This window comes from Lampetra planeri, chromosome 4, assembly GCF_965212315.1.
Source record: "Lampetra planeri chromosome 4, kcLamPlan1.2.h2, whole genome shotgun sequence".
Classification (NCBI taxonomy): Eukaryota; Metazoa; Chordata; class Hyperoartia; order Petromyzontiformes; family Petromyzontidae; genus Lampetra; species Lampetra planeri.
In genome coordinates this window covers 4530350-4555272 of record NC_136110.1, presented here as the reverse complement: position 1 = coordinate 4555272, position 24923 = coordinate 4530350, and the positions used below count along the sequence as shown (strand labels likewise).

At 46.3% G+C, this 24923-nt stretch overlaps 1 protein-coding gene across 1 annotated transcript; it reads left to right on the top strand.

Annotated features, from left to right (window-relative positions):
- The first annotated feature begins 4607 nt into the window (after window positions 1-4607).
- On the top strand, window positions 4608-23849 carry LOC144717599 (matrix metalloproteinase-21-like). Its single transcript, XM_078593092.1, has 7 exons — window positions 4608-5010; window positions 5761-6463; window positions 8530-8669; window positions 11949-12090; window positions 16400-16657; window positions 18538-18710; window positions 20249-23849. The coding sequence occupies exons 1-7, from the start codon at window positions 4861-4863 to the stop codon at window positions 20555-20557; spliced, it is 1875 nt and encodes a 624-aa protein (XP_078449218.1). The 5' UTR covers window positions 4608-4860; the 3' UTR covers window positions 20558-23849.
- The last annotated feature ends 1074 nt before the right edge of the window (window positions 23850-24923 follow it).

Sequence of the window (24923 nt, the reverse complement as noted above, 5' to 3'; positions counted from 1 at the left end):
TATACACTACACTATACACTACACTATACACTACTATACACTACACTATACACTACACTATACACTACTATACACTACACTATACACTACACTATACACTACTATACACTACTATACACTACACTATACACTACACTATACACTACTATACACTACACTATACACTACACTATACACTACACTATACACTACTATACACTACACTATACACTACACTATACACTACACTATACACTACACTATACACTATACACTACACTATACACTACTATACACTACACTATACACTACTATATAACCTCGTGCCACGGCAGATCTGTCTCCTACTTCAGCAGTTTTTTCTTGCTGTGGTTGTACCACCTGATGACGGTTGCTTGTGTTAGCGATCGAAACGTCGTGATCTATTATTTTTCTACCTTACGTGACTTTAACCGAAAGAACCAAAGAATAATTCCTGCAGTCACGAAAGCTTCGAATCTAGTTTAAAGCGACTAATCCCTCACTTCGCATACCTACCTCTCCACACAAGTACAAATACCACAATGTCTACACAAACCGTCGATCACACGGCCTTCCTGGAATTCACCTGACCAGCACCGCTGGTTCATGAAAGCAAATATGGGGGTGTAGGTCTGATACGTTATTTTTAGACTACAGTACTGTGATGGATGATGGGTGGGCGGGGGTATTTTTAAATAGAACAAAAATAAACATTAGCGTATGACCGCACAGGACCCAAGCAGATAATAGCAATTGTGAACAAAATTGCCATATTGTGTTGGACAAGAACCATCAACAACAACAACAAAAAATGGGCCCTGTGTGTTGGTGCCTCTTTGGGTGGCCATGGTGCTTATTCCAGGCACGCCCTTCCCCAATGTTCGTCGCACGCCCGACAGCTCCCTTCCAATTCTCTCGCTCGGCGTTGGTCACACACACACACCCACCCGTTCACTCCCGTGCCACTGCTCCGCGCGGCTTTGATCTCACCAAGAAAACAACGGCGCTCCCCTTGGGACCGAATGGGAGCAGCAAACCCGGTCGCCGAGAACCACACGATGGGACCGAGCAATTGCTGTCCTACGCCCGCTCTCCGGCGGACTGAGCGGTTATTAAGTCGCGCAACGCCCGAACTTAATCGCATGGCTCGCAGAGTGAAACGTGGACGCGTGATTTACACAGACCTGCCCCACGCTAGAGGATGGAGGCTCCCTTGCCAGGCATGGCCTGCAACGTGTCCTTGCTCTTATCCTGTGGTCAAGCAACTGCATTCGTTAACTGATTCGCGACAGCCTGCCTCTTCCTGTATCCACGTATGTATGTTGAACTTCTTTCGCACCGTACGTAGTCAACCGTGCGGGTGAAGGACAACAAACTAAACACAAATAACTGTTCTAAATAAATTAGTTTAAATCTAGATCTAAAAGTGCATGGCTCCCAGCGGCTTCCTAATACAATATAGGAAGGAGAACGTTCCAGACGGCCGCAGAAGCGCATCTGAAAGCGCGCGATGCAATGACCGACTTTGTCAGATCGTTAGCCAAAAGCCGCTGCTGTGATGATGACCAGAGTTGGTATGAAGGCTTTGAGCAACGTAACTCGTCACCACGGTGGCGAGATGTTAACTACCTCGCCTGAGATACATGAGGTCGTCGGTTCGATCCCGAGGCTGATGCCTGTATGTTTGGAGTTTGCATGTATCTCCCCGTGACCGCGTGGATCTTTCTCCAGATCCTCCGAGTACCCCCATCCACATTTAGAAACGTGCGTTTAGAGTATTTGACCGCTATGCATTTCCACGTGATAATATTTTCATTTGTGGCCAGGTCACGTAGGTATATGCATTTTATACCTACGTGACTTTACCGAAAGAACCAACGAGTATGGATTCCTGCAGTCACGAAAGCTTCAAATCAGGAAGAGCTATATATGTCAGTGGGCCTTACCTTGTAAAATAAAAATTGTTTAGTTTTAATCTTGATTTGAAGCTTTCGTGACTGCAGGAATCCATACTCTTTGGTTCTTTCGGTAAAGTCACGTTGGTAGAAAAAATAAATAATAAATCACGACGTCATCAGGTGAAGAGATATAGCAGTAGAACTGCAGTTCTACTGCAGTAGAACTGCAGTAGAACTGCTGTATCTTTTCACCTGCTGACGATTGCTTGTGGTACCATCGAAACGTCGCGATTCATTATTTGTTTAGTTTTAGTTCAGTTTACACAAGAAACTGTCTGACCGTCCACAATTGTCCGCCAGACCTCTCACACCACCGCCGTACTTGTTGCCAGTGGCGGACTAAGAACACCAGCAAAACATCTTGGGTCTGCTAAGTACGACCACCACCTAATCGTGCCACCCAAGACAAATGGACCCCCCACGTGCCGTCTCAACAGCTGGGACCCATCATCATGGAACTCGCTGCTGTCGAATGCCCTTGGGGCAACGACGTCTCGCAACATCCGAACGTGACCGAGTCCCAACGTGACTCGTGTGTTGCCTCGCTGATTGCGTAACGCGCCAGAGATTCGACACCGAAGTGCGTTTTTTTGTTAAACATCCCCATTATTATTAACGACAGGAATTTCCACAGTCCAAACACGGACATATTTCTCAGTCAGCCGACGGCAGGGGTCGGCAACCCAAATAACAAGAAGAGACATTTTTTTTCGAATTCTGTAAAAAAAAATGAAAAAAGACCCCTCGATATTTCAAGAACCGCCAATGCAATGCGAATACGAGACAGACCTCTTAAAAAAGAACATCACGAAGCCAGTCGTTCGAGAGTGGTATGCGGCTCCTGAACCTCAGCTTGCCGACCTAAGGTGTATATCAACACTACGCGGTTTATTGTGATAGAGTTCTCTACGCACGTACAAATTCCCGGAAGGTTACGGGTCAAACCCCCTTCCTCGTCAATTGCATTCGCTCGCCACTCTCTCGCAGCATCCGTACATCGTGCACGTCATTCATCATTCGCACCTCCGATTGGCACCGCCGGATACGTGCGGTGCGAAAGAAGTTCAACGTGCATACAAAGCATGCTCAGATGATGAGACCCATGCAGCAACTATATACAGTGCATTACGTGTGCACTGTGTTTAAATCGAGGTCGCTGAGCACAGGCGCAAGACGCTAAGTGCCCAGCAACAAACAGCACGATTGAAAGTGCAATAAATAAGAGTGAATACGATTCCGCAAGTGAGCCAATTCGACGAACTTGGGAAAAGAGACGACGCGGGAGAGATTTATTTTCGTTGTTTTTTTTTCCAGCGTAGGGGGCAGTGCGATGGAAATGAGCAGTAGATAGAAAATGGTTGTGACGTGCAGTGTTTGCGGTGGTGAAAAACACAGCAGCGTGGGTGAGATCCAACACTCAGGTCAAACGAGTCCCTGACCATGGGTGGAGGAATCAACAAGTTCAAGTTCATTTATTAGGTATAGCCCTGTGAGCCATTCGGCTCTTGAATCGGGTGCAACCGCAACAAACAAAAAACAAAAACATGAACAAGAAAACATCTTAAAGTGACTATGTGCAAACAGAAAATCCAAGAAAAGACAGCAAAATATTGCAGAAAAAATCACTGTACACCAACCCTGTGCAAATATCCCAGTGGGATGCAAGTCAAAACAACAACAACCACAAGACAACTTAGATTACGGCCATCAGTCTAACTCTGTACTACAACAAACAAACAAGTAAAGTTAATGCGAGCAGTGACCACGGCACGGTGGTGAGTGCGTTACGTCGCAAACCCGCCCACCTAAGTTCGATGCCGAGACCGCGGCTGACAGCAGTGAACGAGTCCACGGCATCGCGTGGTGAATTAGGGTCGAACTAGCCCTCGTCATTGACACGGACCGGATAGAACTGCATCCAGTTGCGGATTGACAAAGGGCTGCATTTAATGATAATTGTATTAATAATTAATTAAATGTATTATTATATTTCGATTTAAAGCTTTCGTGACTGCAGGGATTCATCTTCTTGGTTCTTTCGGTAAAGTCACGTAGAAGGGAAATAATAAAGTAAGAAAAATTATTCTATTATTGTTTTATTTTTATTATTTTATTATTTCCCTTCTACGTGACTTTACCGAAAGAACCAAGAAGATGTATTATTATAATTAGGGTAAATAATTTAATTAATGTTATTAATATCGTAATTGCTTCTTGGAGTCACGGTCCTTTATGTCTATGAAATATTGTGCGCGTATACATTTCATCATCATTATTATTACGACTACACTATTGCAAAAGATTTACCCAGGAAAGCCTCGCACTTGCACCCACATACACCCTGACACACTTACACCCACGTACACCCTTGGACACACTGACACCCACGTACACCCTGACACACACCCACATACACCCTGACACACTTACACGCACGCACGGACATTATGCTTACCTCCGCCCTTGTCGCTGGCGGCACGGATACGCACGCGAAGACGACACATATCTGTTACCACCCAGCACACCCTCCCCCCCCACCGCCTCCTCCTCTTTGAGCCACCACCCTCCCTCCTCCCTCAAGGCTCAACGCTATCCCCATCTCGTCGCCTTGAGTGTCACGGACTCTCCGAGCCACTCAAAGCTCCCACATGACATCGCACTTTTCGCGCCGCGCGCTTTAAAAAGCCCCGCACGGCATCCGCTTCGTCCACAAGAGACACCCGCCGCTGCCGCTGCTGCTGCTGTGCTTGCCACACAAGAGGCTCGTCTCGCTCGCCTCCTCCTCTTGGCTGTTTGTCCTCTCGGCATTCTATTCGTATCGTCGTCGTCGTTGTCGTTATTATTCTTTCGGTGAGTTCGTAGCGTCGCTCCGTCATCACCGCTGTCAAACTCTGCATCGGCAATGCCAGCGGCGGCGCACCTGGCGATATGCGCCGCGCTCCTATTGGTGAACGCGCGCGCCGAAAAACTCTTCCACGACCGCGACCACGGCGACATCCAGCAGACTCCGGACAACGAAGCCGACCTCATCGACGACACCGAGTCCGTGCAGGTGAGTCTCGGGCGGCGAGCACCGCGAGACTCGTTGGTTACGCCCGACGCACACACACGCGCACACGCGTGTGCACACGCGCACACAAAAAAGAAAAAGGTCGTCGCAAAACTCGCCAGACGCATCCACGCGTCCTGTCCATCGTTCGCGCGCCTCCTCTCCGAGCCCGCCAGCCGACGCATTCGCGGAACGCGCCTGCTCCGTTTTCGCGCACGGGACGAGCGAATGTGTCACGCCGCGTCGCGGCACTTCAGGGCGTAAATGTCGTCAGTGTTGTTGTTTTCATTGTACTACTTCCCGTACTACGAGGTCGTGTCTAATTAAAACAAACGGCTTGTGTCCAAGAAGTATGAACGCCGGGTCCTTACGCACGCGCGTCAGTCGACACGCGCTGTTTTGCTCGCGATGCGTCGCGTATTGCGTGCCCAGCTCGGCACGTTTTAAACACCGTAGCGTTCTCACTCCGCTTTGACAGCTCCACGGCAGCCCCCCCGCCCCCCCCGCCCCTCTCCAAAAAAAACCTGAAGCTCTGAAATCTTCAAAACTTGAATTTATATCACGAGCACAAACGCAGAGTCACCTGCGCCCGATTGCGACATGGTCATTGCTCGCTGCGCTTATTTCACGTTGCACATTCATTCGAAGCTGTGCATGCGCTCTGCCTGAATTAAACCATCTATCTGCGTGTGTGTTGTGTGTGTGTGTGTGTGCGCGCGTGCGTGTGCGTGTGTGGGGGGGGTGGCCGGACAGCAATACCTGCTCAAGTACGGCTGGGTGAAGCCCGTCAACTGGAAAGCCATTGAGTACGAGAACGTGTCCATTCCGCTGAACGATGACCCGGCACCCAGCAACGTGATCGACTCGTTGTCCGAGGGTGACACCGTGAGCCGTGACAAGGTGGAGGAGACGAAGGCCGACCCAACCCAATCCCCGTACCTCGTGGCTGCTCTCAAGAACTTCCAGGCCGCAAATGGGCTGCCCCAGACAGGGCAGTTCGACGAAGAGACCAAAGCGGCCATGAACAAACCTCGCTGCGGCGTGCCAGACAAGCAGGCGCGCAACAACAACAGCAGCAGCACGAGGCCCTTGAACGAAACCCAATTTAGCGACGGCAACAGCACCAGCAGCAACAACAGCAACAGCAACAACAACTCGAGGAGTGATGGAGCAACAACCCCTTCTCGGGGACTGCTGGCTGACCTGGTGACCCACGCCCGGTCCCGTCGGGCCGTGGTGGTCGATGCCCCTCTCAACCCGGGCCTGGCGTTCCCCAAAAGCAACCTCAAGTGGCGCCTCATAGGCGAGGGGTACAGCTCGCAGTTCACCACGGAGGAGCAGAGGTTCATCGTCAGGCTGGCGTTCCGCATGTGGAGCGAGGTCATTCCGCTCATATTCGAGGAAGACCTCAAGTCGCCCTCCTCAGATATCGACATCAAGTTGGGATTCGGAACAGGTGATTTATTGAGTGATTGGAGTGATCGGCTGACTTGTTGATTTAACACACAGTATGCTTTCGCGACCAACTTTGGCTGTCGCCTGATGATGCTGGTCGCAATTACCGGCGAAACGTCACGGTACTTGAATGGTAAATGTTGTGTGTTTACTCTCCGACACGCCGGTTTGCTGAACTAGTAACGAATTGGCAGGTTTTGTTTACGCGACTAACCTTACTAATTGGCTGTGTCGGGTGGTGGCGGGTTTAACGACACATTTATATTTACGTGATGAAGCCCAAAAGAAAACTCGATGACGGATGACTTATTGATTGATTTGCTGATAAGCAGCCGCCAGGGATCGGCTATCGAACTCGCTTGGCCCCCCTATAAAGTTGGAGCGGCCCCCCATTATCGAGCCGGTCCGCGTTCCTAGGCGTCCATGGGACAAATGGCACGTGTCATAGTGAAACGTCGTCGTATATGGGATCGATGTTAATGTAAGCATTCTTATTAAATGTTCGTCTTGCGTGAATTAAAAAAGGAGCGAGTACATGGTCAGAACGGGTAACGTTGGGCAGTGTCATCGTGTGAATATCAGCTAGAAACGGCGCCGGTCGTGATAGGCAGCATTGTGCTCGATATGATGCATGCAGACAGTGGTATGCGCCTTGGATTAAGTTATTCGGTCGTGCACGTGACACATTATACAATTGATGCAATAGACATCGTAGAGACCGAAAGAAATGAGTTGGTGATGCTGCTACTGCGTTGGCACAAGGACACGATGAGCAAAACAAACTCAACACATCCGTCAATAACACTGTGTGGCCTTAAGAGGTACAAAAACTGAAATCATATGCGACGTTTCGGGCAATCCTCCTTCTTTATAGCGTGTAAATAAACAAATAAGTGCTTCCGTTTCAGTCACTTTCTTTTGTGACAGGCGAGACACAATTCCATTATTGTTTCGTCGGCCAGGCTAAAAATAGTCGCGTCCTATCACGAAAGTGCGAATCCGTTGACGGGAGTTTCAGCGATGTGAGCGAACGGAGCTATTAATACTTCAGGCCACGGCGGTGGACGGGCGTTTGCACTCTTCGCTGTAAATTTAAACCCCCTTAACTTGTCGACGAGCGACTTTAATTCCGTGCAGCCTAATGCACACAGCACAGTCGATACGGGGCTAATTGCACGTACACACAAGTGCACACTCGAGTCCCACGTGACACGCGCGACTTCGCATTCACGAAATGTGTGCCTAAAGGATATTGCGTACTGCCCGGTCGATTGACCGAGAATAATGACCGAGTGGCCGCCGAGGAAGGAAGGGGGAGGGGAGGAAGTACGTCTACTCGGGAGATGGAGCGACGAAAGGAACTGTTGTGCAAGCGCTGTTTACATTATTGTTGTTGTTGTTACAACGTGGGATCATGGGAGATAGCGACCACGTGGGTATGTCTTCATCCAGCAGTGGATTAACCACGCCTGATCCTGCTGTTGCTGCTGCTGATGCTGATAGAGGAAAGAAAAACAATATCCTCATAACCAATGATCCAACATGTGCCTCGCTTGGCTGTGCCCCTTGTAAGGCGATAGGAGGACAGGAATGAAACTATCGCGTGCGGCGTGCCTCCAGGTGCATTCTGCCGGCGTGATTCATAGCGCAGCAGGGACGAGTTGTAATCTCGGCGGCCATCTGGACAAATGGTGACGTGACGGTGTCACAGTTTCTCGGTTTCAATTAACAAAACACAAGAAAGGAGGGGGAGATGCGGGGAGGAGAAAACCAGTTTGAAAAGAAGCAGAGTGTCCAGAAAAAAAGCAACTTGACGTTTGCGACTCTTCTGGTGCCTTGCGTCACTCACGCGTGCGTGTCAAGGATGCACGTGCGGTCAGTTTTCACTTGACCAGATTTGCGGACGCATTCTCTGATGTCTCGCAAAATGTGTTTTTCTTCTTTCTTTCACATCAACAGCGTTTTTACCCCAGCAGTCTACGCCCGGGCTAAAAAAAAAAAACCCCAGCTGGTGGTCACGATAGTCGTTGTGCGTGTTTTTTGTGTGTGCGCGCGATCAAACCTCAGGGCGTCACCTGGGCTGCTCCCAGGTGTTTGACGGCAGCGGGCAGGAGTTCGCCCACGCGTGGCACCTCGGAGACGTCCACTTTGACGACGACGAGCAGTTCAGCACCCCGCGGAGCGAGCAGGGCATCAGCCTGCTCAAGGTTCGCCGCGCCAGCACCCAGCCCACCGCAAACGTGGCAGCAGCCACCCTCCTTGTTGTTGTTGTTGTTGAGCGACGGGCACACGAGCCACAAAGGCAGCGTTGATGCAATGCAGCGTGTGCGTAAACAAGCAAATACAAACTTAAATTTCGATTTAAAGCTTTCGTGACTGCAGGGATTCATCTTCTTGGTTCTTTCGGTAAAGTCACGTAGAAGGGAAATAATAAAATAATAAAAATAAAACATAATAAAATAATTCTCATTCAGACGCTGTCTTTCCGACAGACCTGTTCTTCACCTGAGGATGGCTGCTTGCGTTGTAGCCGAAACGTCGTGAGAATTATTTTATTATGTTTTATTTTTATTATTTTATTATTTCCCTTCAACGTGACTTTACCGAAAGAACCAAGACGATAAATACAAACTTTACACGCTCGTCAATAACGCTGTGGCTTTAAAATGAACATGAATCTATCATGTGGACGGCCTGGCACCAATGCCCACTGACTCAGGTGCAGGACTACGTAGAGGTTGGGGTTGGAAATTGGACAGCTGGCCCCTTTGAATTCCTTGCACCATGGCTCATGCCCACCACCACCACGACCACCACACTATGCAACTGCGCGTTATACTGGTAGGAACGAAGTGGACCAGACCACCAATAGATTATATCGTCCGACCGTTTGTCCGTCCGTCCGTCCGCGTCCGTTTGTCCGTCCGTCCGTCCGACAAGATGGCCGCCCGCTCCCCCTGCGCGTGTGTGTGTGTGTGCGTGTGTGTTTGCGTGCGTGCGTGTGTGTGCGTGTGTATGCGCGTGTGTGTGCGTGTCTGTGTGTGCGTGCGTGTGTGTATATGTGTGACTGTGTGCGTGCGTGTGTGTGCGTGCGTGTGTGCGTGTCCGGCCCACTCGAGCGGCGTGATGAATGGGCGCTATTGGGCTTCGGATCGTTATTCACGGCGAACTGGAAGCGTAGCAACACAACTTCATTACGTGTGCGTGTGCGTGCGTGCATGTATGTGTGCGTGTGGTGTGTGTGCATGTGTGTGTGCGTGTGTACGTTTATGCGCGTGTGTGCGCGTGTGCGTGCGGTCGATATCCCTGTACCGGTATTAGTATTATATTCCTACCAGCCCACCCCGCAGGGTCCTGTTATAATCACATCGACGTAATCTGAGAAAACGACGCATTAGGAACGCACAGAAAGTCATTAAAGGGATCGGCAGCCTCTTAAATATGTAAAATGAGAGCCACGTTAAATAAAATCGCAATCCCCACAAATGTATGAATAACACAATCAATAAGCAATAATGTCTCCTTCGTTTATCGATCTCTTCATGTAAAGATTTAATTTTTTTATCATAAAACTAATCAGCCGCATGACGTCTTGGGAGCGCATCATTTCCAACACTCCCAGAAGGCCTTGCAGCCGATGGGTTCTGTAAGAGACGGATATGTGAAGCAGGCATCGTCTGCTTATTTATATCGCCATTTATAGTTTGGACAGCTATGCTCTAGATTATTTTAAGTTATTGTAAAAGTGGTTTAGTTAACTCAGGCACCAATGGGACTGTAATGAATGAGTACCATAAAACACTGCATTTCAGCACCAATATATGATCGTATAAGCACCAAAAAAAACCCCATCGTATCAAAGTATATTTTTGTGGAATTCACCATATATCCAGAACTGTGAAATACAGCTTGTTTGGCAGGATCTCCATATGATGAACACATCTATATTGCAGGGTATGTGAGAAGGTGGTTTGGAAATTGAAGCAATCTCTTGAGCGGTTTTGTGGTGTCACCTTGCAGAGGCGAGCTCTGAGTTGGGGCATTGTTGCACGGACTTGAATATATATATTTTCGTCTCGTGATGTGATGATGATTTAAAACTTAAAATTGTAATTCATGAGATTGTTGTTGTATATATGAATGGGGATGTTATGGAGCTTGCTATAGCTGTAAAGACAACTGGGAAACATAATTTCGTGCGTTGCCGAGAGCTGAGACTGGATGGCGATATTCTTAATCAAATTGAATAAGCAAAGTAATTTTTTAAAAAAAAATTAATTAAAAGAGACAATTTTTTTTATGAACACCATCGTTAACACTGCGGCGGTGCAGTGGTTAGCGTGCTGCGCTGTGAACCCAGAGACCTCGGTTCGAATCCCTGCCACGGTTAACATCAGTGGCCAATGATAAATTAATCTGATCCGAGCAAACCTTTACCACTCCGTGATTACTAGTGTGGTGAGGCATGGCCACAAAATCTAAAAACATTTTTATTTATTTTACCAGGTAAGGCCCACTGAGCTTTATAGCTCTTTTTCAGAAGCGACCTGGACACAAATGATAGCCCAATGAAGTGGTTTATGATGTGGAAATGTATAGCAGCCAAATACTCGAAACGCAAGTTTCTAAATGTGGAGGGGAAAACCGGAGGGTCCGGAGAAAAATCGATGCGACCACGGGGAGAACGTGCAAACTCCAAATATACAGCAGGCGTCAGGGTCGCTATCGAACCCACGACCTCCTGCATACCAGGCGAGGTAGTAAACATCTTGCCACCACGGCGCCCATGCCTGACACGGTGATGATATACTTCTGTAACAAGGCAGTGTTAACGCTGAACATGATGAGCGATTGTTTTGACACTTTCCAAAATCATCTTAAAAGCGTCTGTCCATCTGTAACAGCTTGCATTACATCTCTCATGAAGATGATCCAACGTGAATGAACCTGCGGTATAGGATTGTGCTGCTATTTGGGACCAACCGCTTTGAAAACCAGTCGGGCTTCCACACTGCTAATGAAGTACTTCTGAAGACAATCGCATGTGGGAAAGCATTACGAAATCCATGCGTGTGGCATGATTTTTATCAACTTGTTGTAGCTGTAGTTTTAGGTTGTTGATTGGAGCGTGGCTGTGTGCGCGTGCATGCTCACCCCCCAATGGGGAGCGGCAGTGTAGTGCTTTGCTCACTGCGCTTACGAATCCGGGGACCTGAGTTCGATTCCCGCTCACGACCAAAATCAATGGCAAAACTTTGAACCGGCCATGGGCCTCCCCGAGGTCGACTCAGCCGTAAAACGAGCACCCGGTGTGCGTGTGTCTAAACATCAGCATTGGGGAGACAAAGGCAGCTGGGCGTGGTGTTGGTCACCCCCCCCCTCGTATACGTTGGCCACGTATAGCTTCTCGCTAACGGCACTTGCCTCAGCAGTCTATTAAAGGCGATGTGCGGGGGGGGTGTTGTCTTTGTGCGCTCACGTCACAGGTGGCGGTGCACGAGATTGGCCACGTGTTGGGCTTGCCGCATCTGACGCGTCAGGGCTCCATCATGCAGCCCAACTACATCCCGCAGGACAACGGCTTCGAGCTGGAGTGGCTCGACAGGAAAGCCATCCAACAGATATACGGTACGTGCCGGGGAAGTCTGCGAGCGGAACAAAACGAGGCCGAGCGCGAAAAATGAATCGTCGAGAGCGTTTCGGCGATGCGATGAATTGTCATTCTGGAGCATGCTAGTCACGTGATTATGATTATAAAGGAGCAATTCGATTTGTATTTAAGTCATCCTTCAAACGCTTTGTATGTACGTACGTTGCACTTCCTTCGCACCGTACGTAGTCGACCGTGCTAACTGGAGGTACAGGTGAAGGACAATAAACTAAACGCAAAACATGTTTTTGCTCTTTCCCCACACTGCCGATTAGCAACGTACAATACAAAATAAAAAAAATTATTTAAAGCTTTCGTGACTGCAGGGATTCATATTCTTGGTTCTTTCGGTAAAGTCACGTAGAAGGGAAATAATAAAATAATAATTATAAAATATAAAACAATTAAATTCTCACGACGTTTCGACTGCAACACAAGCAATCGTCATCAGGTGTGAAATCCACAGCTGTGTATTACATGACTTTACGTGACTTTACCGAAAGAACCAAGAATATAATACAAAAGCAGTTCAACATGACACATACATTGATGAGATAAACTAAATCAAATATTTGTTTTAATATGAATTTCAATATTGTGGTATCTAAACTGGCTCTGCCTTCTCTGCTACCTCCCTGTTCACCAAAGTGCACTGACCAGAGGGGTATGGTCAAAACATTCCCATTCCCAGGCTGGAGACTATAACTGCTATATGTCCGATTTCAAAATAAGTTTGTTAAATCTTCTTGGTTTTCACCTGAGGACGGCTGCTTGCGTTGTGGCCGAAACGTCGTGAGAATTATTTTATCATGTTTTATTTTTATTATTTTATTACTTCCCTTCTACGTGACTTTACCGAAAGAACCAAGAAGATGAATCCCTGCGGTCACGAAAGCTTTAAATCGAAATTTAAGTCGGTTAAAGTTAGGGAAACTGCACATTTGCGTATTAATTCAAAGTTATGAAGAACACAAATTGCAGAATGACGATGTGAGTGGAGTAATCTTAGCGCTTTAGATGCCCCATTAATACGTGACTTGATTATAAACACAGTATACATAGTCATATTTATATTGTACCCCTTGGCTATGACGACTGCAGTATTTATATATGTGTGTATATTGAAGTTTTGAGCCAAGCTGGCCAGGATTGAGCTAAGACATAGCCCCCGTTTTCACCCAGGCAACCAGAGAGCACATACTTAGATATTTCTTGACTTATCGCTAGAACAACAAATAAGGACGCGTATTGAAGAATGCATACTTTTTTACATAAAGAGCAAATATAGACTTAAGAGGAAGGCTTAAAATTACATTCTCTAAAACTTTAAATCTTATCAATGATTCTCATACTGCCTAGGGCGCTATTCCAGTATACGCATTTTGGTGTCATATCATCAAATTGTAAGTAACATAAAATAAACCTGTCACGTACATTTCCATCTTAAGCCGAGACTGATTCTGATCTTGTATGACCCTTCTGTGCTTGGTTATAAAAAAAAAATGCCATTGTATAACGCATTCAGAAAATCCTTGATGAATTATTAACTGGACACGTGAAAGTATGGAATAATAGTGTTTACGTAGGGCGCGTGAGATCAAATAAAAATGTCCATGGGCCAAAAATAACACTGAGACCTCTAACATATAAATAGATAACACAGGTTTAAGGTGACTGCAGATAGTGGTTGTTCCATTATATCGGGAGTTTAAGTCGAGGACACTGGACCAGTGGTGGTCTGGTCCACTGGTCAAGCCGGTTATGTGAGCCGATGTAATATCTGGTGACTGCAAGTTTGTAAATTGCACTTAATGTTTTGTTGTAGTCCAAACACAATCAATTCTATTCTCCGCGACCCCACATGAACCAGCTGTTCGCGTTTAAAAATACTCTCCACACGTTACATAATTCACAAACACGGGATGGTCAAAAAAAAATCTGTAGGACGCACAATGCGATATTCTGTAAAAAAAGCACTCACATTCACACGCACTGCTTTCTGTCTCGATCAGTCACCCCTAGCGAGCATCAACTCACTTTTCAATTGTCTGATTATTACATAATGATAGGCTTCATAATAAGTTTGACATTTGGTCAATGTGACCTCTATTAGAGGGTCATTTTCAAAAGACCTCTCGTATCGGATTATGCACGGCGTATAGTGTATGTAATGTGAACTTATATATTTGTATGTATTCCTATACTTTTCACTGCTATCGTTTTTTGGGGTATTTTTGTTGTTGTGACTTTCTGATCCGCCCCAACTGGACATCTGTGAAAAAGAGCTTCACAGATCATATGCTTTGGGTCTTTCGGTAAAGTCACGTAGATAGGTTCAAAGAAAATAACAAAAAAACTACGACGTTTTGACCACGCTTGTGTTGCGATCGAAACGTCATAGTTTTTTGTTATTTTCTTTCAATCTATCTACGTGACTTTACCGAAAGACCCAAAGAATATGAATTCCTGCAGTCACGAAAGCTTTAAGTCAAGCTTCATAGCTCATCAGATTTCTCCTGGACATATAACGATTCTCACTCTGAAGATTCTGACTCTCTATGTAGACACGGTACATAGTATAGTTATGCACCCGATATATAGTATATGTACACATAGCATATCGTGTATGTGATTGTGTAACATAGGTGAGCAACTCTAGACCTACAGGGATGTCATCTATATATCACACATCGATCATCAGTCACTGCTGGATCAAGGGCTCTCCAAGCTCTCAGCGTCTCTCGTGATCTTGAAATGCAACACTCCACGTAGCTCCTGTAGGCACGCTCCATCTCCACGGTGGACGTGTTCTCTTAGGCGTGAACTCCCCTCCTTTGGCTGCTACAATCGACAGTCTTCTATCAATCACTGGAAATCGTCCTGTCGAGCAACGTGTCCTGCCACACTATGAGACATCTCCTTTACCAGTGACAAAATATAGTAATAGGTTTTTACCCTTTCAACTGGTACAAAAACTGACACCTTTATACAAGGCATCATGTTTGCAATAACCACAACACAAGCAGTCAAAATGCAAACAAAAAGAAACAACTCTGATAATGATAATGATATGCACTGTCCTTGAAGTTGATTGGTCCACACCCAAGGCAGCTTTTCTTAGAGCCTAGTCTCCATTGGTGTTGGACCAGATGACTGTTTGTGTTGTGGTTATTGCAAACATGATGCCTTGTATAAAGGTGTCAGTTTTTGTACCAGTTGAAAGGGTAAAAACCTATTTCTATGTCCTGCCACAGCCCACTGATTCATCTAAATTAATGTGCTATGAAGATGAGCCATTGGCCGAAGCATCGCCTATTAAATATGTGTTTTTGGTCATTTTAAGACCACAGCGACGTTGACGATTGCATTGTATTTCTCTTAAAAGTCTTATCAAATGTCTCTAATTTACATTTGTTCTCTTATGTTTGTGCTCCTCTTTCTGTACTCTCAATGTAATTCCAAGCGTGCGCCTGCCTCTCTCTCTCTGCGTCTCTTTGAACACCTTTTCTTGGCTTTTATTCCTTTTTCTATTACTCGTAGGTATTGTTCGACCGTAAATCTCCCGCGTGAGCTTCATTGTCCCGTGGTCACTGCAACATCGCCACGATGCCAACAGTTTAATCCTGGCTGCCACGAAGCCATTTATGCAGAAAATTGCCAAAAGCTCTGCCATGTGTGGCCATCGCGTGCCATCTTTCCCAGGAGTAGACCATTGTGAAGCGTAAAGTTTGAAAATTAGCCACACCTAAAGCTAAAAATAAACAAGGAACTGTTTCTATTACAGGAGCTATGACTCTCTGCTCCCGCTCTGTTAAATGAGTCAATAACTTAAGTGACATTTACAGTATAATAATAACAATGCTCAGTGAAATAAAATGCATTTATAAAAAAAATAGTTTGCAGATTTTTTGTTAATTCACGGACAAGTCGAGTCCTCCTCACGTCACATCGGTCGTGGAGGCTGTGTGACCATATTTCACCACGCTGGCCATCGCAGGTTGGTGAAGAGGTGGCCAGATAACGCTCGCCACTGATGCTAGCCGCGTGCATGGAATCAAACCCAAGGTTCATAACACCAATGCACGAGCCACTTGAACAACCACACTGCCACAATATAACACACAGAATCTAATCTGAAAACCTGCACTTTAAACCAGCAAGGGGCCCCCGTCCCCCTGCTTATATCGGCCGAAAGCCATTGCTTTTTCACGGGAGACACGACTCACGTTCGTCGCACGGCGTGCGTTCGGTCGAGGAGTGACACCGCGATCACGCGTCACTCCGCAGGTGTGTGCGACGGCTCCTTCTCCGCCGTCTTCGACTGGGTGCGCCAGGAGCGCAACCAGCTGGGCGTGCTGGTCACGCGCTTCAACACCTACTTCTTCCGCGACCGCTGGTACTGGATGTACGAGAACCGCAACAACCGCACGCGCTTCGGCGACCCCATCGCCCTGTCCGTGGGCTGGCGGGGCATCCCCGACTCGGCGATCGACGCCTACGTGCACGTGTGGACATGGAACATCAACGCCGCCTACTTCTTCAAAGGTGCACGAGTTTGCACCCGAGGAGGGCTTCGAGAGGAGCGGTGACGTGTGGTGGCGTCGTGAGAGCACCGGTCGCCAGTTCGATTCATTGCTCTACCCCCCCCCCGCCCATTAGAGAATTGAACCATGAAACATATTTAAAATATTTAAACTATAGTAGTAGGTCTTTACCCTTTTAAACTGGTACAAAAGTGGTGTCAGTTTTGTACCAGTTTAAAAGGGTAAAAACCTACTACTATATTTTGCCACTGGTAAAAGAGATCTCATAGTGTAAATATTTAAACTGATGAATAAAACAGGTGTTAAGATACTCTTTGGTTCTTTCGGTAAAGTCACGTAGGTATGAGCAGGAGATCATGCTCAGCAGCAAATCATGCTGAGGCAGCAGCAGATCATGCTTTCCCACCTGATGACAGACGCTTGTGTTGCGCCCGAAACGTCGTGATATAATTTTATTTTATACCCACGTGACTTTACCGAAAGAACCAAAGAGTATGGATTCCTGCAGTCACGGAAGCTTCAAATCAAGGTGTTAAGATGTTCAAACGCTAAATAGATATATTATTGCAAGGCATCAAGTCTGCATTAACCACACATACTCGTCGTGAAACTTGCAAACAAACGTGCTCTGATAATATTTGCGTTGTCTATGAAACTGATTGGCCTACACCAGAGGCAGCCTTCTCTATGGCCTTGTATCACCAGTATTAGGCCAGAGAACGCCGAAAGGCAAATAGTGCAAAGTCAATGCAATTATCAAAGCAGTAATGGCTCGGATTGAGCTGTTACAGTATATGTTTTTGGAAAAAATGTCCATATATATATAACTATATAAACTATTAAACATTTTTTTATATTACCAGGTAAGGTCCACTGAGCTATATAGATATTTTTCAGAAGCGCCCTGGCCACAAATGATAGCTGAATGAAAGTGGCTTATCATGTGTAAATTTATAGCAGCCAAAACCTCTGAGTGCATTTTGATTCTAATTGCGGAGGGAAAAACCGGAGGATCCAGGGAGAGCATGCAAACTTCAAATATACAGGCGTCAGGGTCGAGATCAAACCCATGACCTCAGGGATACCATGAGAGGGAGTTCACATCTCACCACCATAGCACAATATCCAATGGGAATGAACTGCTAGACATGTTAATGTAAACGTGGACAGCTAACCGTACCGGTGCATCTCTGTGTTGGCTGGTTCGTACCGCTGCTGGCGCAAGGAACTTTACTCGAGGGCATTCGGCCTACTCTTCCATATTGGCCCAGTTCTCTCACAAGAGGTGGTCGTACCCATGCCCTACCCCGCCACACACAACGTGCCAATCGGCCTACGGTGGTGTAATAATTCATAGCGCTCGGTGGACAGATGGAAGGGGGGGGGGTGGAGATTTAAGAAACTTGCCCCATGGTTTCAAGTGTCGTGCAGGGAGATCAAACCGGCGGCCCTTGCATTGCAAACCCCCAGTGCGCTAACCATTGCCACCACAGCAGAATCCCACCTCCGCCCCCCCCCCCCCATATTTACCCATCTGTAACCATTATTAAGTATACTATGAGACCTCCTTTACCAGCGGCAAAATATAGTAGTAGGTGTTTACCCTTTGAACTGGTACAAAACTGACACCTTTATGCAAGACTAGGCTCTAAGGAAAGCTGTCTCGGGTGTGGACCAATCAACTGCTTGTGTTGTGGTTATTGCAAACATGATGCCTTGTATAAAGGTGTCAGTTTTGTACCAGTTTAAAGGGTAAAAACCTACTACTACCATTATTAAGCATCTCATTTGTTTCTAAAAACCAACAACAACAACAGTTATTCCAACGAAGTGTCACCTTCGTCCTGCCACATTAACCACGGCACTTCCCGAACGCTTCAGGAACCCAGTACTGGCGCTACGACAACGCCAACGACCGCGTGTACACGGTGGACCCGCAGGGCGTCAGCTACCCCAAGCTCATCTCGGACGGGTTCCCCAATGTGCCCAACCCCGTCAACACCGCCTTCTACGACCGCCGCGACTACAACATCTACTTCTTCAAGAACAATGACGTGAGCGCCTTCTCAACGCGGGCAAATTCCTGAACGGGGGATTTTCACCCAAAGAGCGCACACCACTTTTGCCGGCATTTGCGAAGCACGGTGAAGTCCAAAAACGTTTCAATTAAATGTTTGACTCACGTGTACATATAGATGTACAAATATATACATAATGTGAGGTGTGGGTAGATTTGCGTGTCATTTTTTGTTAAATAAACCAACCACTTATGAAAGTCACGTGCGTATACGCGTACAGCCCCTTGTGTGGTGAATCCACTGCTGGATGAGGGCCTCTCTCCCACACCGTGCGGATCGTGGGTTTTTATTTCACCGTACTTCATCGCGCTGATCGCTGCGGATTGGTGAAGGCGGAGGAGAGTGTAGATGGATCTTGCCGCGCTGCCCTCTAGGTGACCACCACGTGGCACAACCCCACAGCCACCTATGACAACCTGGCATGCATTGTGGTTCCCCCATCCAAACACTGTCCAGGCTCAACCCTACATGCTGATCTCTTCAAGGAGCATAAGCCATCAGGCGAACTCCAGTCACCCTCTCAGCCATCGAACAAAGACGGTCACTGCATCGCGCGCTTTGAGATGCGCTTTTGCGGCCGTCTGGAACGCTCTTCCTTCCGATATTAGGAAGCCACTAGCGCCATTGAAGCTATTGAAAATCCATTTCTTTAGTACAGTTTTTTGTTTAGTTTGTTGTCCTTCCCCCGCATCTCCGATTAGCACGGTTGGCTACGTATGGTGCGACATAATTTCAACATACAAACTTAGTTTTCGAGATCTGACGACATTGAGTGCGCTGCGGGTGATTTGGTCAAGATTCATGATAAGGATATAATTACAAAGTGGGATTTGCCAGTTTTCTAACGACTTTAGGGTCACATTTAATGAGAGACCAATGACTTGCTTCACTGATAACTGACGATGAGTATACTGCACGCAAGTTTAACATTTTCACAGGAGACAAATTAGAAAAATGTGGCTATCAGAATCAACTTGTTATATTAACATAGATGTGACTATTACATTCCTGTGAAATATGAGCATTCAGGCCCTTGTGAAACATCAGTCACGATCGTCTATGTGTATTGGATGAAGTCAGTGCATTTCGCTATTAGCTCGGCGACCCGAGTTCTGTTTCTATCCGTGACTAACATCAGTGGCGAGCGACATTTTATCTTGTCCTGAGCATCGCCTTCACCATACCGCATTGACCAGTATGACGAAATATGTACAAACACCCACCAAGACCGACCACATGGCACGAGGAGGCCTTCACCAAGCAGTTGGCCTGATTAAGACCTGGGGCCAGAGTACAGAACGACGACGACCACATATACACTCTGACTTATGATCCGTTTCCTCGTACGACATTTAGGATCATACCACAATTGTAGCCTCCTAAGACTTACGACGAATCTTAAGTTAATTTCCCCGCACTCCAGCCGCCCCCCCCCCCCGAGCGATGCGAACGGCACCGCGACGATCCCCTTTCGACGAGACGCTGACGCTGCATTTTCCCCGCGCGTGCCCCAGGTCACGGCGTTCAACGTGAACACCCAGCAGAAGGTGAGCGGCTACCCCAAGCGAGTGACGGACGTCTTCCCGGCCGTGGTCGCGGGCGACCACCCCGGGGGCAACCTGGACGCGGTGTACTACTCGTACACGCACATGGCCATCTTCTTCTTCAAGGGAGACTACTTCTGGAAGGTGGTGGACGACCGCGACCGCCAGGCCAACCCGGCGCTGCCGTACAACGGGCTGTTGGCGCGCCGGCGCGTGTCCGACCAGTGGTTCGACATCTGCGACGTTCACATCAGCATGCTTACCAGCGCGAGCAAGTGAGGCCACCGCGCGAAGGATGGCAGGAGAAAGCGCAGAGGTGTCCGTGCGTGTGCGTGTTTCAGCGCCCGATGCTGGATTCAAAGAGGTCGAAACAGGGTTGCAATGATGTAAATTGACGTGAGGTAGATTCGATTTTTTCTTTTTTGGGAAAGTACAATTTTTTTTGAAGAAAAAAAAATAATGCATGATTCTTATTCATCTATGAGATCCTCCTTGAGCATTTCAGGAGGGGTCCTGCAAAGGTTCGCAGTGGTAGTCTGCGGGTTTAGTTTTAAACGTGGAAAATGTAGACCGTGGCGCTGACACTGATGGCCGATTTGTTGTTTTGACGACGTCGGGGCATCTTCAACATCCGCTGGGAGAAGCCGGCGGCGCGCATTCTTACGGTTTATACACCCGCAGTGTTAACCAGGGCGGCCCGCGGGGCTTAGACTGAATTGCGTAAACACCGAGCAGTTGCGGTGTCAACTTTTTTGGTTATTTACTTTGGCGAAATTTCGTTAAAGCTTGCAAACGCGGACAGCAAAAGAATAAATGTGTTAACAAGTTGTTGAATGATAAGAGGCGTGGGATAAAACAGAAATCAAAGCGAACGTTTATTCAGATAATCCAAATATTGGTTTTGTTACGGTATATTTATCAAGGAACTAATTTAATATCGTCCAAAATGCTGATTTATAATCCCCCGCGGCAAAATCAAATGGTGTACAATTATCGCATTACGCTTAAACGGTGTTATTGACTTTACATAGATTTACTGCTGTAGGTTGAGCTTACAATAATATAATATAGTTCTTTATAGTCGTCCAATAAAGGGACCGCATTGGACTGGAACCAAATGCCATGAGTAAAATGTCCTTTCGTTAAAACGTGTTGACGTGAAAGAGCAAGAGAGTGGGTGAGGCCTTCAATTGCTCTTTTGATTGAGTACTTTTTGTACAGCTTACGTGCGGAAGATCCTTCGTAATCCGTGGGGGACAGACAGCAGCACACTTTGTTGTGTTGACCCTCAGTTGAGCATTCGCCAAAGCAACGATAATTTATTACGAAATGCTTCTTTCTGTGTATGTTTACTTTTTTTTACTTTTTACCGATGAGCACTTTTTTTTGGGGGCGTGATTGTTTTTTCGGGTGGTTTCTCAAAGGGTGAAATAATATTGAAGTCTTCAAAGAAAACGGGTGATCTTGCGCTTCTTGTTGTTCCCACGGTGCACGCTTCACGGCGTACGTTGGTTCGGCGACCCTCCATGCGAAGCACGGTACTTTCTCAGGCACTTTCTCGTGAGGCAATGTCAGTATGTTGAAAGAAAAAAAACCTGAACGCAGCAATGTACAACGTCTCATGTCCGACCGTCGCATATCCGCCCTGTCCAATTAATTGCCCACGCCCGGCGCGTTATTTGCGCGTGTTGGAACTCTCATTTCTATACAGATATTCACAAACCTGACCTTTGCACAAACATTCATATTTATGGATGTGTAACCTCGCGTAAATCAGCTCACTTCTGAAGCAAAGTCAGGCGTTTTCCTCACGTTTAAAGCGGCATGCCACTGCATTTTCGTCCTCTACCTTATAAAGACGGTCACCGCTTCTGCGGCCGTCTAGAATGCTCTTCCTTCCGATATTAGGAAGCCTGCTGGAAATACTCACTTTTAAAGCGAGCTTGAACACTAATTTCTTTAGAACTGATTTGCGTGGTTAGTTTGTTGTCCTTCCCCGGCACCTCAGATTAGCACGGTCGGATATGATCCTTATGGCGGTACCCAGGCTACCAAATAATACAAAATGGCCGAGGCAATACAAATTTTATTTCTGGGACACTATTTTTTCCAGGGATGTACTTAACTCCGCGACTGGGGTACCAATCAATTCAAAATCAGTGCCACTCCGCGATGTCGAAACGCAGCGAGGATGGTGGCGTTGAAACAATGAAGGCTCGTATCAACCAGTTGATCGGGCGGGATCTTGGTGATTGGGAATCCAGGCCATTATCTGCCTTTCTCAGCGCTCTCGATGAAGTCGAGGACCTCAAAAAGATTTGTTCTTGTACAGTATTCTAAAAATATATATTATAGTTTACTTCAACTGGTTGTTTTTTTTTTTCTCCAGTAAAGTTCCTATTAAAATAACTTCAATATCAATATTAACAATTTTCAAATCACGCAAAAACCCATCAAGTAAAGAGTACCTTGTGTTTGCGCAGCTGGTCAGCTTTAGTTGCAGCGAATGCACAGCTCCTATAAAGTTGCCGTCTTCTCTCCATTACCTTGCATGATCTTTCTCAGATAACCCTTACCTTTCGCTCCATGACAAGAATAGTGCATCGTGTACAGCTCGTCGAGATTAATCGATTGCTGCATCGCCGACCATCAACAGACTAAACGTGACTGCATCACGGACATTATTCGAGAGCCGGGGCACTATGGTACTCTGGGGTACCGCCATAAGGTTCACATGCTACGTTGTACCATTTCTGGAATCGTTTTCGACGTATGTTTGTTTGTTTGTTTGAACCGAACACTGTTTCATTAAGTGTGGTTTCTGAAAATAGCATTTTACTCTTTGCCATATTCTTTACTCTAACTTTGCCATATTCTTTACTGTAACTTTGCCATATTCTTTACTCTAACTTTGCCATATTCTTTAAATGTGTTCTGATGTTTTCTACAAACGACATGCGTGTCTAGGTGACATGTGCAATATGATTGTGTATTTAATATTAATGATATCAGGGTCTTTTAAGGAATTTAAAATAAAAAATATATATTTCACTTAATTATTGAATGCTTAAAGGTATATGAGCATCTGTAACAGAGTTCTATTTTGTTTGTTTATACTCAGTGCATTAATGAAAAATGTTCTGCATGGAACCGCATAAGTGGTTTTCTTTTTAGATGAGCATGTGGCAATGTTCATCTTCTGTTTACAGCCCTGAGCCCATGGTGGGAATTCCATATTTTTTACGGCAGAGACCCAGTCCATCCAAAGAGAAGCCCTCTATTGAATTTATGGACCCTCGCCCCCGATGGAATGAAGGGCTGAGTGGACCACCGACTGAGATGAGTTCTCGTGGTCTTGAGTTGCGGGCAGGAAGCCTCAATAACAGCACTACCTGAGTTGATTCGACGGGACACTGTTGCATTAACAAATGTCACAGAGGTTTGTAATGAAATGAAAAATTGTATGCGAATACTGTTCTTTCGTTTTAACAACCATTCTGTTCTCTGACATGCATGGCAAATTTTGTACGTTCAAACACGGTCAGATGAATAAAAAAAATGACTGTTTGGACATCCGTACGTTGCGTTGTCATTATTGTGGTGGCTTGGGAATGATATTAAGGTAAATACGGGTGGATATTTTAATTAAAATAGTGTTTAATTACCATGAGCATCTGAAGATGATGTACAGGTGAAGATACAAGTGCAGTCCTACAGTTGCTTGTGCTCATGCCACTGCTGGCGGAAGGCCCTCCACTAGAGAGAGCGCTAAAGGGCCCCTCTAGAGAGTGTAACTTGGCCTACTCTTCCACGGTGGCCAGACGTCTTGGAAGAAGTGGCAATACCCACACTTTACCCCACCACAGGCGACCTGCCGATCGACAAACTCTCGAGTATGAATAAAATATTTGCCAAATGAAAAAGTTACTAATTAAAATCTTAATAATCATATTAATACTAACATATTGATACAATTACATATCAATACAGCACGTAAACGTGTGCGTATATATAAACTATATACATTGTTTTACCCTTGGGATTTTAAGTGTATTGAGTGGGGTGTTCTTATCACTCATCTCTGTGTTTTTATTCGGTTTTTACTGGGGTTTTTTTTTTGTAAATATAATTGTAGTTTTTACCTCTGTAAAAACTACTGGGTGAAAGGTGCTTTCGAGTGTAAATTACTACTCGTGTTACTGCTGGGCAGACAAAAACGAGGGGGGTGGTGGATTTAAGAAACGTTCTTATTATTTTTTTACCGCCGCGCCAGGAGATTTGATTTGTCCCGGCGACCTCTGGATTGCGTGTCCAGTGTAGAGGGCAAGCATGCAAACATCAAAAAAATCCACAGCACGCTCGACATGACATAAATCTTGAAAACCGCTCAACAAAAAGAAATGAATGAGAGTTCCCTGTGATGTGCACGTTGAGAACAGTGAGTGCTAAGAGTGCTCTCCTAAGAAACCCAAGTGGTGCCTAAGGGCTCACCGAGCCTCAGAAAAAAAAAACTCACAAATTTGTTTTACAATTGCTAAAGACAAAAAAATATTACGCGACCTTTCCTTCAATGAAATTAATGCGAGTGTCCATCAGCTGCCAGGTGTGCGTGTGTGCGAGTCGGTGAGACCAGAGAGAGAGAGAG